Here is a 16,969-nt window from a genome sequence, read left to right on the forward strand (position 1 = left end):
CGGTAAGTTACAACACTCAATTCAATATTGGTCACAGTGGGATATGGAATATTTTCGTCGCACATCTACAAATTAATATAAATTCATTAAATCAATTGATATTTTTTTTGGTGCATTTTGGATTGATTATTACATTTTTCGCATTTTATTGATAATAAGAGTTGGTGGGATGTTTGTATGGATTTAATAATTAATGAATTTGGTGTTTAATTGTATTATAAAAAAAAAGGCGATTGTCTAAGATTACGGACTAACATATTAAAATTCTATTAAAAAAAGGTAACTAAACAATTTAATTACACCGGATTAGTTGATGTTTAATAGTTGTTAATTATTGATTATTAATTGTTGATGTTTTTTTGACATAATAAACAATCATTTCATTAAATAAATAATAATTTTTTGTTTAATTTTAAGATGACGAAAAAGAGGACACATGAAAATTATATTAAATAAGGACATTTTATAATTCGACACGTGGAAAAATTTGTGATTAATTCTTATTTTTATAGAAATATGTATCCTCTTCCACTCTTAAGTAGATTTGGGCTGAAGAAAGACTATGATAATAAATCATAATTTTAATAATAAATTAAAATTATAAATATAATATTTAATTTGTATATATTTAAGTAGATTGAAGAAAATAGTAGAATTGGAAAAGGCGAATGAGAAGCAATGATGGGAATATGTAGGTTCCTTATTTTTGTGAATTTTGGTTTTTGTTAAATTTGATATAATTAAAAGGAGTCCTTTTATCAATCTTTGTTATGGATGGTTATATAAGGAGCACAACTCCATCCTCAGTGTAAATTTTCTTCTCTTTTTCTCCCTCTACAATTTTCTCTCTGCGATCACCAATCGCCTAGAAAAACCCTCTCTTCGAAAACCCTAGAAAATCACGATCTTCATATCGTGTCACTATACGGAATTAACATCCCTCTCTAATTCAAATCCTGTCACTTTTTCCTAATCAAACAATTTTCCGCCTTCCGATCCTGCCCCTATCTCGTTATTAACTTGAAATCTCCCTAATCCTGTTTTCTCCTGTTTTATTTTGGCCAGTTTTGATTGATTCTTGCAGCTTTCGAATCGGTCGATTCATTGATTGACTCTGTGGTACTACTTGAATCGGCCAATGGTCGCATTTGGTTGATCTTAAGAGATGAAGTTGAAGCGAAGGAGGGCACTTGAAGTGGTCAGTGGAAATATATTTGTGCTCCGATCATTCTTTCAATTTCGTTTGAATTTCTCTCAAGTGGGATACTTGTTAGGGTTAATTTTATTTGTTGCTCTTGATTTCGGGTAGTGTTGCAGCATTGCGTATATATATTTTTAATTTTTTACGGTATTCTTTGAGCAGGGCATGACTTTGATTTGATTGGAAATAATATGGATTTCTAGAGCTCCAATCTGTTAACTGGCGGTTTATTTTAAACCCTGTTTCCTTTCATATATACAGCAACTCTATGTTTTGCTTACCCAGGCGGTGAAACTCGTCTTTGTACTGGCCTCAACCTTATCGTTTTTGATGTTCACCTGTTTCTTTGTAGAAACCCTTTGGAAGTTTTCCCTTATAATTCATCTTGGTTGCATTGTGTTCATTTCTTAGTGTTTGATGCTTATAGTTCTTTCACCCCCACAAGTGTTCCGGGGTTGCTATCTTTAGGTATTATCTTCTCTAGTTAAGGTTGTGAAAAGCTTGTTGCTTGTTGCTACTGATTTTATTATTGAATGGGATTTGCTAGTGACTGGCCTACTGAGTTTAAAGCTGGCCATTAATTTCTGATTACATTGCAGCAAATTCCTTACTATTCTCTTTTTTGGGTTCTTTTATTTGTTTTATTTATGTTGTGGTATCAATATCAAAGAATTCAATTTTGGAAGTAAAGGACCTGCCATCTGCTTCTTGCAGCCTCCGAAGATCAAGGCCTTCATCAACAATGTTACTGCTACACCACTCGAGAATATAGAAGAACCACTGAAAAGCTTTTCTTGGGAGTTTGATAAGGTGCACTCATGAACTCTGGCGAACTATGTCAGTTGTATTCCTTGCTATACTGATACTGATTTTGTGCAAATGCAGGGAGATTTCCATCATTGGGTCGACTTGTTTAATCATTTTGATACCTTTTTCGAGAAATTCATTAAACCAAGGAAAGATTTGCAGCTTGAGGAGAACTTTTTGGAAGCTGATCCACCCTTCCCGAGGGATGCCGTTCTGCAGATTCTCCGTGTCATAAGAGTAATATTGGAGAACTGCACTAATAAGCATTTCTACAGCTCTTATGAGGTACTCGTCTTTATCTTTTTAACACTGCAGTAACATAAATGTCTTCTCATTGTAGTGTGACTTGATTGCATAGAACGTTTTTCCTGGTATACTATGTCTGCAAGCTCAAAAAGTTGTAAGTGCCGGTTTGGTTATTCTATGGTATGCGGTACATGGTGGTGAACTGCTGTACTAGGTAGTTCCACGTCCGACTGGTGTTTTCCCTTCATATGATGGGACTTAATCACGAAGCAAATGTGACTAGTTTATCTTTGGGAAGTTTATGGACTACGATGAAAATGCCATTTTTGCCTCAGCCAAGTTCAAAAGCAATCACATTGAACTTGCATGCCGTACTAGCCGCATTGCTGTTGCATAGTGCTGCGTTAGGCAATGTGTTTGGTATTTAGCCTAGAAGAAATGACTAGGGGCTATTGCATTAGTTTTCATTAGGTGATTTTTAGTATGTTATGGTGAGAAGGCAGTGAACTAGGGAGAGTGGCAGGGGGGGCCGGGGAGGGGGTGGGTGGGCGAGAAAGGTGGAATGGGGAGTGAGATTTCATGCTCCACACTACCAACAGAAACTAGAGAGGGTGTAGGGATTGTATCCTTTGCCTGTTCCTAACATCTGCAGAAGATGTAGTTTTCAAGCTTCTTATGCATCCACCTAAAGAAAAGATTACTGATTTGTATTTGTGAGGGGTACCAGTGGGAAACACTCGGTGTTTGTGTCTCAAAGAAAAAGCTTTTTGTGGATAGATGTATTCTCCAAATATAATGAGTGAACAAAATTAAATTGTTGTGAATGAAGGCGACATCTGTATGCTCAATCCCTTTGTGGAGGTAAAGCTTTTTGATGAAAATTCTGGATCTATTTTTATTGCGTTAGCAATCTAATACATTTCTTTGATCATAATACCCGTCAATTTATGAAATCCAAGCTAATGCTTAACTGATTAGGAAAATGTTGGAATAAGTTTGACAGTCCAAATTAGTTTATGCATGTTGGATACATTTTGGCCTGAAAATAATTAACTTCATAATTGCAGATTCCTGGTAGAAGTTGGCCTCCTCTTGACTTACTACATTTCTCTTTTGAATAATGAACAATGGAGAATGCCGATTTTGATTCACAATATATCATACACATGGAGATGCAGAATTGCAAGTTTACACTGGAAGATGTATAATGGAATATCTGTCTTATTTGTGCATGCGTGTCTATGAGAGAGATAGACTTGGCACTGATGAATTCCAGAAATCGTTAAAAAACTCTAGAATCAAACAGGCACACATGTACAGAGAACACACACACACACACACAGAGAGAGAGAGAGAGAGAGAGAGAGTTATTTTCATAAATGTTGAAATTTGAATGAATATAGGTACACATTTTTATATTATTGTTGTTTCACTCAATGTTATGCTTGGACTTTTCAATTCATTGCTTGTTTAGTGTCCATTTTGTTCTTTTGTCTTACTTGTCCAACTACTCTGTGCAGCATCACTTATCATCTCTGCTTGCTTCCACCTATCCGGATGTTGTTGAGGCTTGCCTACAGACTTTGGCTGCTTTTTTGAAGAAATCCATCGGAAAATACATTATAAGAGATGCTTCTCTGAATTCAAGATTATTTTCTTTTGCTCAGGGTTGGGGGGGTAAAGAAGAAGGTCTTGGATTGATTTCATGTGCTTTGCGAAATGATTCTGACTCAGTTGCCCTTGAGTTGGGTAGCACTCTGCATTTTGAATTTTATGCTGTGAATGAACCCACTTTAATGGAACAGTCAACACAGGGTTTACAAATTATACATATGCCTGATGTGAATGCAACAAAAGAATCTGATCTTGAACTTCTGAATAAGTTAGTAGTAGAATATAAAGTGCCCCAGAATTTGAGATTTTCCCTTTTGACAAGACTGCGGTTTGCTAGGGCTTTTAGCTCCCTGGAGGCACGGCAGCAGTATACATGTATCCGCCTGTATGCTTTTATAGTTCTTGTTCAGGCATGTAGTGATACTGATGACCTGGTTTCTTTCTTCAACACCGAGCCAGAGTTCATTAATGAGTTGGTTACTATGTTGAGCCATGAAGATGCAGTTCCTGAGAAAATTCGAATTCTCTGTCTTCTTTCCTTGGTTGCCCTTTGTCAAGATAGGTCTCGTCAGCCTACCGTGTTGACTGCTGTAACATCTGGAGGGCACCGTGGTATTCTATCTAGCCTTATGCAGAAAGCTATTGGCTCTGTTGTCAATAATTCGTCGAAGTGGGCTGTTGTTTTCGCAGAGGCTCTGTTATCTCTTGTTACTGTTTTGGTGTCATCATCATCAGGTTGCTCAGCCATGCGTGAAGCAGGATTTATCCCTACTCTTCTGCCTCTGCTGAAAGACACAGATCCTCAACACTTGCATTTGGTTAGCACAGCTGTACATGTGCTGGAAGCCTTTATGGATTACAGCAATCCAGCAGCTGCTCTTTTCCGAGATTTGGGTGGTTTAGATGATACTATATCACGCCTAATGGTAGAAGTGTCTCATGTTGAAAATGGTTCAAAGCAGCAGAGTACTTCTGTTGACGTTGACAGTTCGGAGTGTGGTGGTTCTCAAGTAGTTGGAGATACTTCTGCTGAGCTTGATAGTCTGCAGCCTCTTTATTCTGAAGCATTGGTTTCATATCACCGAAGGTTATTGATGAAAGCCTTGCTGCGCGCCATCTCACTGGGAACTTATGCTCCTGGCACAACAGCTCGAATGTATGGCACCGAAGAAAGCTTGTTGCCACATTGCTTGTGTATAATATTTAAAAGGGCGAAAGATTTTGGCGGGGGTGTCTTCTCGCTTGCAGCTACTGTGATGAGTGATCTAATTCACAAAGATCCTACCTGCTTCTCTGTTCTAGAAGCAGCAGGTCTTCCTTCTGCTTTTATGGATGCTATAATGGATGGGGTTCTTTGCTCAGCAGAGGCTATTACTTGCATACCTCAGTGTCTTGATGCATTGTGTTTGAACAACAATGGTCTTCAAGCTGTCAAGGAACGCAATGCTCTGAGATGCTTTGTAAAAGTTTTTACCTCCAAACTTTACCTGCGAGCCCTTGCAGCTGATACTTCAGGTTCCTTGTCCAGCGGCCTGGATGAACTAATGCGCCATGCTTCCTCATTGCGTGGACCAGGAGTTGACATGCTGATTGAAATACTGACTAAAATTGCAAAAATTGGATCTGGGCTTGAATCAGCTTCTCTGCCCACAGATTCTCCTAGCTGCTCTCAACCTGTTCCCATGGAAACTGAATCTGAACATAGAGATGTGACCACGATGGATGATAGGGATTCATGCAGACCTGGAAGCAGCGAGCAATCGACTGATGTAGTACCCGATGCTTCATCAATGAATGTGGAATCCTTTTTGCCTGATTGTATAAGCAATGCTGCCCGTCTCCTTGAAACAATTCTTCAGAATTCTGATACTTGCCGAATTTTTGTTGAGAAGAAGGGAATTGAGTGTGTCCTGCAATTATTCACTTTGCCTCTTATGCCTCTCTCAGTTTCTCTTGGTCAAAGCATAGCTGTTGCCTTTAAGAACTTCTCCCCCCAACATTCTGCCTCACTTGCTCGTGCAGTATGTTCTTTCCTGAGAGAACATTTGAAGTCTACAGAGGAACTTTTGACTTCGGTTAGGGGATCCCAACTCGCTCAGGTGGAATTTTCTAAGAGAGTAAAGGTCTTGAGGTGTCTCTCTACTTTGGACGGCATCCTGTCTCTGTCGAATTCTTTGTTAAAAGGGACCACGACAATCGTCTCTGAACTGGGTTCTGCTGATGCAGATGTGTTAAAGGATCTTGGGAAAGTTTATAGGGAAATTCTGTGGCAAGTATCCTTGTGCTGTGAGTTGAAGGTGGAGGAGAAGCGAACTGTTGATGTGGAGCCTGAAAGTGCAGATACAGGTCCATCTAATGTGGCTGGAAGGGAAAGTGACGACGATGCTAATATTCCTTCTGTGAGATACATGAATCCTGTCTCAATCAGAAGTAGTTCTCATTCTCAATGGGGGCTTGAACGTGACTTTATATCTGTGGTTCGTTCAACTGAAGGTTTCAGTCGACGCAGTCGACATAGTTTGGCTCGCCTGCGTGGTGGCAGGACTGGAAGGCATTTGGAAGCTTTCCAAATTGATCCTGAAGCTGGGGCAAGTGGTGCCGAGAATCCTCCCCATGGAATGAAGAAGAAAAGTCCTGAAGTACTGGTCTTGGATAACCTTAATAAGCTTGCTTCAACCATGCGCTCTTTCTTCACAGCACTAGTGAAAGGTTTTACTTCTCCAAATCGTCGAAGGACTGAAACTGGATCCTTAAGTTCAGCTTCAAAGACTATTGGAACTGCTCTTGCAAAAGTTTTCCTGGAAGCTCTGGGTTTCTCAGGGCACTCCAATTCCACTGGAGCTGATATATCGCTGTCAGTCAAGTGTCGTTATCTTGGGAAGGTTGTGGATGACATGATGGCTCTTACGTTTGACAGTAGGCGGCGCACTTGTTACACTGCAATGATTAATAACTTCTACGTCCATGGAACCTTCAAAGAGCTTCTTACAACATTTGAAGCAACAAGTCAGTTGTTGTGGACTGTTCCTTACACTATTTCCACATCAGGTGTTGATAACGAAAGGAGTGGTGAGGGGAGCAAACTGTCTCACATTTCATGGTTGCTTGATACACTACAGAGTCATTGTCGTGAACTCGAGTATTTTGTGAACTCTGGGTTACTGCTATCATCAACGTCGGCATCTCAGGCTCAGCTACTTGTTCAACCTGTTGCAGTAGGTTTGTCCATTGGGCTGTTCCCTGTTCCTAGAGACCCGGAGACATTTGTCCGCATGCTTCAGTCACAAGTTCTGGATGTTATACTTCCTGTCTGGAACCATCCAATGTTTCCTAATTGTAGTCCTGGTTTTATCACTTCAATCATTTCACTAATTACTCATGTATACAATGGCGCTAGTGATGTGAAACAGAATCGCAATGGATTATCTGGGACTGCGAACCAACGCTTCATGCCTCCTCCTCCTGATGAAGCAACCATTGCTACAATTGTTGAGATGGGTTTTTCAAGAGCAAGAGCTGAGGAGGCATTGAGAAGAGTGGAAACAAATAGTGTTGAGATGGCAATGGAATGGTTATTCAGTCATGCTGAAGATCCTGTGCAGGAGGATGATGAGCTGGCTCGTGCACTGGCTTTATCTCTAGGAAGTTCAACAGAAACACCTAAAGTTGAGGGTGCTGACAAGCCTGCTGATGTCCTTTCGGAAGAGGGTCAAGCAAAGCCACCTCCTTCTGATAACATCCTTGCTGTGGCGATGAAATTGTTTCAGAGTAGTGACTCGATGGCTTTCCCGCTGACAGATTTGCTTGGGACTCTTTGCAGCAGGAACAAAGGGGAAGACCGCTCAAAAGTAATTTCTTATCTTGTTCAGCAGCTGAAGCTTTGCCCTCTTGACTTTTCCAAGGATAGCTGTGCATTGGGTATGATCTCGCATACTGTAGCATTGCTTCTTTCTGAAGATGGAAGTACCCGAGAAATTGCTGCACAAAATGGGGTTGTCTTGATTGCAATTGATATCTTGATGAATTTTATGGCCAGGACGGAGGCTTCAAAAGAGCTCCTTGTCCCTAAATGCATCAGTGCTTTACTTCTTATCTTGGATAATTTGGTGCAGCCCAGGCCCAAGATATCTTCTGATGCTGATGAGGGAACAGTACCGGGGTCTTTATCTGGCTCGTCAGGAAAGCAAATATCACCCGAGGCAATAGAGGAAAAGTCAATATCAGCTGATGTAGAGAAGGATGACTCTGCTAAGGCTGGTTCTGCATTTGAAAAAATTCTTGGAAAACCAACAGGTTATTTGACGATGGAGGAGGGTCGTAAGGTACTGGTAATTGCTTGTGACTTGATTAGAAGACATGTACCCCCTATGATTATGCAGGCTGCTCTTCAGTTATGTGCTCGCTTGACAAAATCGCATGCTCTGGCTGTGCAATTCCTTGAAAGTGGTGGTCTGGTTGCCCTTTTTGGCCTTCCAAGAAGTTGCTTCTTTCCTGGTTATGATACCTTAGCATCTGCTATTGTTCGACATCTTCTTGAAGATCCTCAGACTCTGCAAACAGCTATGGAGCTAGAGATACGGCAAACTCTGAGTGGAAGCAGGCATGGTGGACGTATATCAGCAAGAACATTTTTGACATCAATGGCACCTGTTATATCCAGAGATCCAGGGGTCTTCATGAGGGCAGTAGCTGCTGTATGTCAGTTGGAGTCATCAGGAGGCAGGTGCATTATCATGCTATCTAAAGATAAAGACAAAGAGAAAGAGAAGTTAAAAGCATCTGGCATTGAGACTGGAGTATCTACTAACGAATGTATACGAATAACTGAAAGTAAGGCACATGATGGATCTATTAAGTACTCCAAAGTCCACAAAAAGGTTTCAGCTAATCTTACTCAAGTAATAGATTATCTTCTTGAAATTGTATCCACATATCCTTCACACAGTGGAGAAGATGATTGCTCAGGCCATCCAAGTGCTATGGAAGTAGATGAACCAACTAACAAAATGAAGGGTAAATCAAAGGTTGATGAAACAATAAAGATAGGATCAGACAGTCTGTCAGAGAAATCTGCAGCCCTAGCTAAGGTTACATTTGTTCTGAAGTTATTGAGTGACATTCTACTTATGTATGTTCATGTTGTTGGAGTAATCTTGAGACGAGATCTGGAAATGTGTCAACTGCGTGGGTCAAGTCATTTTGAATGTCCTGGACAGGGGGGCATAGTTCATCATGTTTTGCATCGACTTCTTCCCCTCTCAATAGATAAATCTGCTGGCCCTGATGAATGGAGAGACAAGCTCTCTGAAAAAGCTTCATGGTTTTTGGTTGTATTGGCTGGCCGCTCTAGTGAAGGAAGGAGAAGGGTGGTGAATGAACTTGTCAAAGCCTTATCTTCATTTATCAATGTTGAAGGCGATTCATCAATTAGCAGTTTGTTACCTGATAAGAAGGTCCTTGCTTTTGTCGATTTGGTATATTCCATTTTATCAAAGAATTCTTCGTCCAACAACTTACCTGGTTCTGGGTGTTCACCTGACATTGCCAAAAGCATGATAGATGGAGGAATTGTGCATTGCCTCTCTGGCATTCTTCAGGTAATTGACTTGGACCATCCTGATGCCCCCAAAGTTGTAAACCTCATACTTAAGTCGTTGGAAAGCTTGACTAGAGCAGCCAATGCTAGTGAACAAGTTTTCAGAGCTGATACACTGCACAAGAAAAAAGTAAATGGTTCAGGTGGAAGGCCTGATGCACAGCTTGTTGGCACTGCTGCTTCTCAAGAATCACAATCTACTGATAACAGAAACAGTCAAAATGGGCTTACCGGCAATTCTGGCTCAGAAGCGCAGCCCCCAGATATCTCTCAGAATGATGATGATCATAATGAAAATCAAAATCAGTCTGCGGAGCAAGAGATGAGGATTGAGGAGGATCCAACTACTGATTCACCTGTGGATCTTGGGGTGGATTATATGCGTGAAGATATGGAAGAAAGTGGTGCTGTACCCAATACAGAACAAATTGAAATGGGTTTTCATGTAGAAAATAGAGTAGATGATGATATGAATGAAGAAGAGGATGACATGGGTGATGATGGGGAGGATGATGATGATGGGGAGGATGAGGATGAAGATATAGCTGAAGATGGCACTGGTCTGATGTCCTTGGCTGATACAGATGTGGAGGACCATGATGATGCTGGCCTGGGAGATGAATATAATGATGATATGGTTGATGAAGAGGATGATGATTTCCATGAAAACCGTGTTATTGAGGTAAGGTGGAGAGAAGCCCTTGATGGATTAGATCATTTGCAAGTACTTGGACAACCTGGAACAGGGGGAGGGCTAATTGATGTCTCTGCTGAAGCCTTTGAAGGGGTGAATGTTGATGACTTCTTTGGAATTCGTAGATCTTTTGGCTTTGAGCGTCGTCGTCAGGCTAACAGGACTTCCTATGAGCGCTCGGTTACAGAAGGGAATGGTCTTCAACATCCTCTCCTTTTGAGGCCGTCAAACTCTGGCGGTTTAGTTTCAATATGGTCCTCTGCTGGGAATTCATCCCGGGATTCAGAAGGCCTTTCTGCTGGTAACCTTGATGTAGCCCATTTTTATATGTTTGATGCTCCTGTTCTTCCTTATGACAATGCACCATCTAATCTATTTGGTGATCGGCTGGGTGGTTCTGTACCAACCCAACTAGGTGATTTTTCTGTTGGTTTAGAGTCATTGCGTGGATCAGGTCGAAGAGGACTAGGTGATGGCCGGTGGACTGATGATGGCCAACCCCAAGGTGGTGGTCATGCTGCTGCAATTGCTCAGGCAGTTGAAGAGCAGTTCATTTCTCAATTAAGTAATAATGTTACTGCTGAAAGGCTTTCTCAGAACCCAGGATTGGTGGGAAGACAGGAAGGAGATCCCATTTTGGCAATCGATAATCAACTGGCATTAGGGGTTGATAATTCTGATGTTCAACTAAACGACTATCAGAATATTAATAATGATCAGCAAGATAATCAACTAGCTGAAGTTCAGTCTCAGGAAGTAAATACAGAGGTAGGTGGTCAACAATTAGGTGAAGGCCAACAAGCAATGGAAGATGTGCCATGTGAGATTGATAATAATAGCATGGGAACTAGGGATGGAAATGCTATTGACAGTCAGCTTTTGGAGACAGCTTCAGGATCCGTTGCTCAGGATGGTGAGCCTTTCGACAGCACTTCAGATGGTCTTGGAAATTCTTGCACCCCTTATGAAGGGGATGGCTGTGATATATCCTTAGAGCCGGATAATCAGTCTAGTTGTCATGCTCATTTGGTCTCTGAATCTGATATGCTAGGTCCCGGTACTCATCATGCTTCTTCAGTTCCAGAAAGTGGTGATGTTGATATGAGTATTGCTGAAGTGGAAAGAGATCAGACTGGCTCACAATTTCCGCTTTCTGAGATCAATCTAGAGGAGCCATCACCACAACAAAATAGTCTGGCTGGTCAAGAAGCAGGCCAAACAGATGAAAGTGGTTTGAACAATGAGGCTCCTAATGCAAATGGTATAGACCCAACATTTTTGGAGGCGCTTCCAGAAGATCTTCGTGCAGAGGTTCTTGCTTCACAGCAAGCTCGCTCTGCTCCAGCTCCTACTTATGCACCTCCTACAGTTGAGGACATTGATCCTGAGTTTTTGGCTGCTCTTCCTCCTGATATTCAAGCTGAGGTTCTTGCTCAACAACGAGCACAAAGAATTGCGCAGCAATCAGAAGGACAACCAGTTGACATGGACAATGCTTCAATCATTGCCACTTTTCCCGCTGAACTGCGTGAAGAGGTGTGTGTCTTAAACTCTGTACTCATGACTTAGCTTAACTTACTTACTTTCTTTGCATCTACCAGGTGCTTTTGACTTCTTCGGAGGCGCTATTATCAGCATTGCCATCTCCTTTACTTGCTGAAGCACAAATGCTCAGAGACAGAGCAATGAGTCATTATCATGCTCGCAGCTTGTTTGGAAGTAGCCAGAGACTCAATAGCCGGGGAAATAGATTGGGTTTTGACAGGCAGACAGTGATGGACAGGGGTGTCGGAGTCACTATTGGGCGGACGGCTTCTTCTATTGCTGAGAATTTGAAGTTGAAAGAACTTGAAGGAGAACCACTTTTGGACGCTAATGGCTTGAAAGCATTAATCCGTCTATTACGACTGGCACAGGTACATTATTTATTCCAGTGAATGATTTGGTCAATGCCTATTTGCTAAATGCTTTATCAAAGTGATTTTTTGTGTGATCGATCCCTTGAATATTTCAAGATTTAAATGTTTTTAATCTTTCGAATGAGAAGTGGCTTGGCTGCAGCCTGTAGGACATGAAGAAGGCTGTTCTGCATCTTCTTCTTTGTAAAAGTCACTTTGTGACTCACTTCTCTACAATATCAAATTGAGATGCTTTTGTGTGTAAAGTGAGTGTCTGAATGACTACTGGTGCAGTATGGAACTAAAATGATTTTCTACTTTTTGCTTTTAGCCTCTCGGGAAAGGTCTATTGCAGAGACTTCTGTTGAACTTGTGCTCTCACAATGATACAAGAGCAATTCTAGTTCAACTGCTGCTTGATATGATCAAGCCTGAGACTCTAGGCATAGCTGGTGGACTTACTTCAATGAATACACAGAGGCTTTACGGATGTCAATCTGATGTTGTTTATGGCCGATCTCAATTGTGTGATGGTACGCTTTTGTTTTCTTTTCCTAGTCATGAAAAATTATTTTATGAGTTGGGATTTGTTTTCACAAGGATGTTTCTGTTTTATTCAGGTGTTCCTCCACTAGTTGTGCGACGGGTACTCGAGATTTTGACCTATTTGTCCACAAACCATTCGGGTGTTGCCAGTCTTCTGTTTCACTTTGAGGGCTCAAATATTACTGAATTAGCTTATGTAAACCATTCAGAAGGCAAGGATGAAAGGGGCAAGAATAAAATCATTGGGGAACAGCATCATATCCTTTCTGGAAACTTACAGAGCAAGGATGTTCCATTGATATTGCTTCTTAGACTTCTGAGTCAACCACTTTTCTTAAGGAGTATTGCGCATCTTGAGCAGGTGTGCTTTCTCATTCCAGATTTTCATGTTGAAAAGCTGCTATTGAAATATGTTTTGATTAATTGTTATATTTCTTGTTGTTCACTTCAAGGTCATGGGTTTGCTGCAAGTAGTTGTGTATGCTGCAGCATCCAAGATAGATATCCATTCTAAAACTGAAGAAACAGCACCTAATGCTGAAACACCTTCTGGCAATGAAAATACCAGCAATATTCAGAAAGAGCCTCATGTATTGGGAGTAGAATCCACTCAACTTGACCAAAGCACCCATACTTTGAACTCCAAATCAGATGGTCAGAGAAGCTTAGGGGCTTATGATATCTTCTTACTACTGCCGCAATCAGATTTGCATAATCTCTGTGCTCTTCTTGGGCATGAAGGGTACTATTACTTGTAATCTGATCATTCTCTATTCATTTGTTGTGTTTCATGCTGACTTACGTTTGCCATAAAATAATATATGCTTGTATAGTCTGTGATTCATTTCTGACTGGGGTAATTTCAAAATTTTATTTTTCAATCTCTTTATCATGCTGTCCTGGTGTAATACTGCAATAGAGAAATAATGCTGGAGAATTTGTCTGTATTGTCCATCGATTAGGCTTTCGGACAAAGTTTACACATTGGCTGGTGATGTGCTAAGGAAGTTGGCCTCTGTCGCTGCTACGCAACGCAAATTTTTCATTTTGGAGCTTTCAGAGTTAGCCCAAAGGTTGAGCAGCTCAGCTGTCAATGAACTTATAACACTTAGGGATACACACATGCTTGGACTGAGTGCTGGATCGATGGCTGGTGCTGCTGTTCTTCGAGTTCTGCAGATTCTGAGCTCGCTTACTTCCATTGGCAGTGACACTGATAAGTATAGAGTGGATGATGAGGAACAGGAAGAGCATGCTACCATGTGGAAGTTAAATGTTGCATTGGAGCCACTATGGAAAGAACTAAGTGAATGCATTGGTAAAATGGAATCTGAGTTGAGTCAAAGCTCAAACTCTTCAGTTGTCTCAACCATTAGCATTGGGGATCAGATACAGGGTTCTTCTTCGGCATCTCCTCCTCTTCCCCCTGGAACTCAGAGACTTCTGCCTTTCATTGAGGGCTTTTTTGTTCTTTGTGAAAAACTACAGGCTAACAGTTCGACATTGCAGCAAGATAATAACAATGTGACAGCAAGAGAAGTGAAAGAGTCTGCTGGACTTTCAGTTCCATCGTCTATTAAGGGTGTAGATTCTTACAGAAGACTTGATGGGTCTGTCACATTTGTCAGATTTGCTGAAAAGCACCGTCGTCTTCTGAATGCTTTTGTAAGGCAGAATCCTGGTCTATTGGAAAAATCACTCTCAATGCTGCTGAAAGCTCCTCGGCTGATTGATTTTGACAACAAAAGGGCTTATTTCCGTTCCAGGATTCGGCAGCAGCATGACCAACACCTCTCAGGTCCACTACGCATTAGTGTTAGGCGTGCATACATTTTGGAGGATTCATATAACCAGCTTCGCATGCGACCAAGTCAAGACCTTAAGGGACGGCTGAATGTGCATTTTCAAGGTGAAGAGGGTATTGATGCTGGTGGTTTGACAAGAGAATGGTATCAATTATTGTCAAGGGTCATATTTGACAAAGGAGCTTTGCTTTTCACCACTGTCGGAAACAATGCAACTTTTCAGCCAAATCCTAATTCTGTATATCAAACTGAACATCTTTCTTATTTCAGATTTGTAGGCCGTGTGGTAATTGTCCAAAGAGCCCTATCTTGTGTTTAGAGTTTTTTGTCATCTTTGTTATTGACCTTTAATTTCCTAATGTTGGGTATATTGTCCTATTTATAGGTTGCCAAGGCATTGTTTGATGGACAGTTGCTTGATGTCTACTTTACTCGCTCCTTTTACAAACACATCCTGGGTGTAAAGGTCACTTATCATGACATAGAGGCTGTTGATCCTGATTACTACAAAAATTTGAAATGGATGCTGGAGGTGAGTTGGAGTAAGAGCAACCTACATGCTTTAGTATGAATTTAATTGGTCCTTAATTTTCTTGTATTTTCGTCTTGTGCAGAATGATGTAAGCGAGATACCAGATCTGACATTTAGCATGGATGCGGATGAAGAAAAACACATACTTTATGAGAAGACAGAGGTGTACTCAGATGAATGTTTTCTTGATATTCTTATTTGTTTATCTTTCCTTTCAGTTGTATTTTGAGGTTCAACACACATGATTTAAGTCTCCCCAAAAATGCAAATTTTCTCTGTTTTTCTAATATGCTTACATTGATTAGGTTACTGACTATGAGCTCAAACCGGGAGGAAGAAATATAAGAGTGACGGAGGAAACAAAGCATGAATATGTAGACCTCGTTGCGGATCACATTTTGACAAATGCTATCCGGCCTCAAATAACTTCATTCCTTGAAGGTTTTAATGAATTAGTACCGCGGGAACTTATTTCTATTTTTAATGATAAAGAGCTGGAATTATTGATCAGTGGTCTGCCGGAAATTGATTGTAAGTTGGCTGTCATCTCTCGGGATTGATAGATTATTGCATGTTATCATGAAAATTTTCTGATGATTTTGATGTCTTTGTAGTGGGTGATCTTAAAGCAAACACCGAGTATACTGGTTATACTGCAGCATCCAATGTTGTTCAGTGGTTTTGGGAGGTTGTTGAAGGATTCAACAAGGAAGATATGGCAAGATTCCTCCAATTTGTAACAGGAACCTCAAAGGTTATCCATTTCATCTGGGATATCTTGATTCTCTTATATCACCGATTTGTTCTTTATCATGTCAACTTGAGTGGACATGTACTGCGGGCATTGTTTTGTTAGAATATGATATATCTGCTTAAGTAGATTAAGATGGACCTGGTTTAACCTGTTGGTTATATGACGAATTAAGTCAATATATTTGTGAGGAATAGAGCATAGGAAACTCCTGAACCAGAAAGAATGATTTTGGTTTGGAGCTATATGTAATGTTATGTTGCTTTCGTATAATTTCGGTCTTGTCCTTGTTGCATGTGCTGCCTTGTTCTGTTCTTTGAGTTGGTGTTTGGTAGTTTTGTCCAAGCATTTTAGTTTTTACTGTTCTTAGTCTTAGAATGTCCTACTTAACCTACAATCATGTTGGTCCTGAATCTCTTTTCAGATTGTAACCTTGTTGATTTAAATTTCGTCATTGGCATTGATTAACTACTTCCAATTTGTTAACCTAGATATGATTAGAGATAGTTTAGGAAATGTTCTCCTTTATTTGTTGGGTGTTCTGTTGTATTCCTTGGTGAATTTTCTCTGATACAAGGTTTCGAACCAGCTTGTGCACATATGCATGTCCATGCTGGCTACACTAAATGGGCTGTGCTAGTGGGAAATTAGCCTCGTTCAAAAAGATTTCTTGCAGCACTAATTTAGATTTTTGGTTTCTTAGGTTCCTTTAGAAGGTTTTAAGGCACTGCAAGGCATATCTGGTCCACAGAAGTTTCAGATTCACAAAGCATATGGAGCTCCTGAGAGACTTCCATCAGCGCATACTTGGTAAATTTCTTTTTATTGGGAAATATGATGGTGGGGGGTATTAAGTTGACAAATATGTTCCAACAGTTAAGTAGTTATGTCGCAATCATGTTCTGTAAATTCACTGGTCTTTACAACCTTTCCAGCTTTAACCAACTGGACCTTCCGGAGTATCCTTCTAAGGAACAGCTTCAGGGTCGTTTGTTACTGGCAATCCACGAAGCTAGTGAAGGATTTGGATTTGGTTGATTCTGATGATTTAGTGTGCTGCTTCGCACTGCTTCTGGGTTCTTCTCTGCAATATACGAGTTAGTTATGCTTTACTTTGATTTTGAATTTAATTTTGTACTGTTGGCATCGACTCGGAGCTCACACGTGTTCACACTTTAGCCATCTTTTATCTTAGGCTGCTTCAGACATTGGAGAAGCAGTATAATGAAATTAGGCAATTGTGTTGAATCAGATGTTCTTAGGACTTGAACTTGTATCA

The 16,969-nt window shown here is 40.6% G+C and overlaps 1 protein-coding gene across 1 annotated transcript; it reads left to right on the forward strand.

The window, feature by feature from the left end:
- On the forward strand, positions 649-16,942 carry LOC105174974 (E3 ubiquitin-protein ligase UPL1). Its single transcript, XM_011097258.2, has 16 exons — positions 649-691; positions 1,066-1,198; positions 1,916-2,011; positions 2,087-2,293; positions 3,775-11,694; positions 11,760-12,074; positions 12,388-12,589; positions 12,677-12,963; positions 13,055-13,344; positions 13,565-14,693; positions 14,793-14,939; positions 15,022-15,102; positions 15,245-15,470; positions 15,554-15,693; positions 16,394-16,500; positions 16,626-16,942. The coding sequence occupies exons 2-16, from the start codon at positions 1,166-1,168 to the stop codon at positions 16,726-16,728; spliced, it is 11,283 nt and encodes a 3,760-aa protein (XP_011095560.1). The 5' UTR covers positions 649-691; positions 1,066-1,165; the 3' UTR covers positions 16,729-16,942.

The sequence above is a fragment of the Sesamum indicum genome, linkage group LG12, assembly GCF_000512975.1.
Source record: "Sesamum indicum cultivar Zhongzhi No. 13 linkage group LG12, S_indicum_v1.0, whole genome shotgun sequence".
NCBI classification, from domain to species: domain Eukaryota; kingdom Viridiplantae; phylum Streptophyta; class Magnoliopsida; order Lamiales; family Pedaliaceae; genus Sesamum; species Sesamum indicum.

Coding starts and splice junctions, on each gene's coding strand:
- LOC105174974 (XM_011097258.2), top strand. CDS start 1,166: ATGAAGTTGAAGCGAAGGAGGGCACTTGAAGTG. Junction 1,199..1,915: donor GAAGGAGGGCACTTGAAGTG/GTCAGTGGAAAT, acceptor TGCTTCTTGCAG/CCTCCGAAGATCAAGGCCTT. Junction 2,012..2,086: donor TTTCTTGGGAGTTTGATAAG/GTGCACTCATGA, acceptor GTGCAAATGCAG/GGAGATTTCCATCATTGGGT.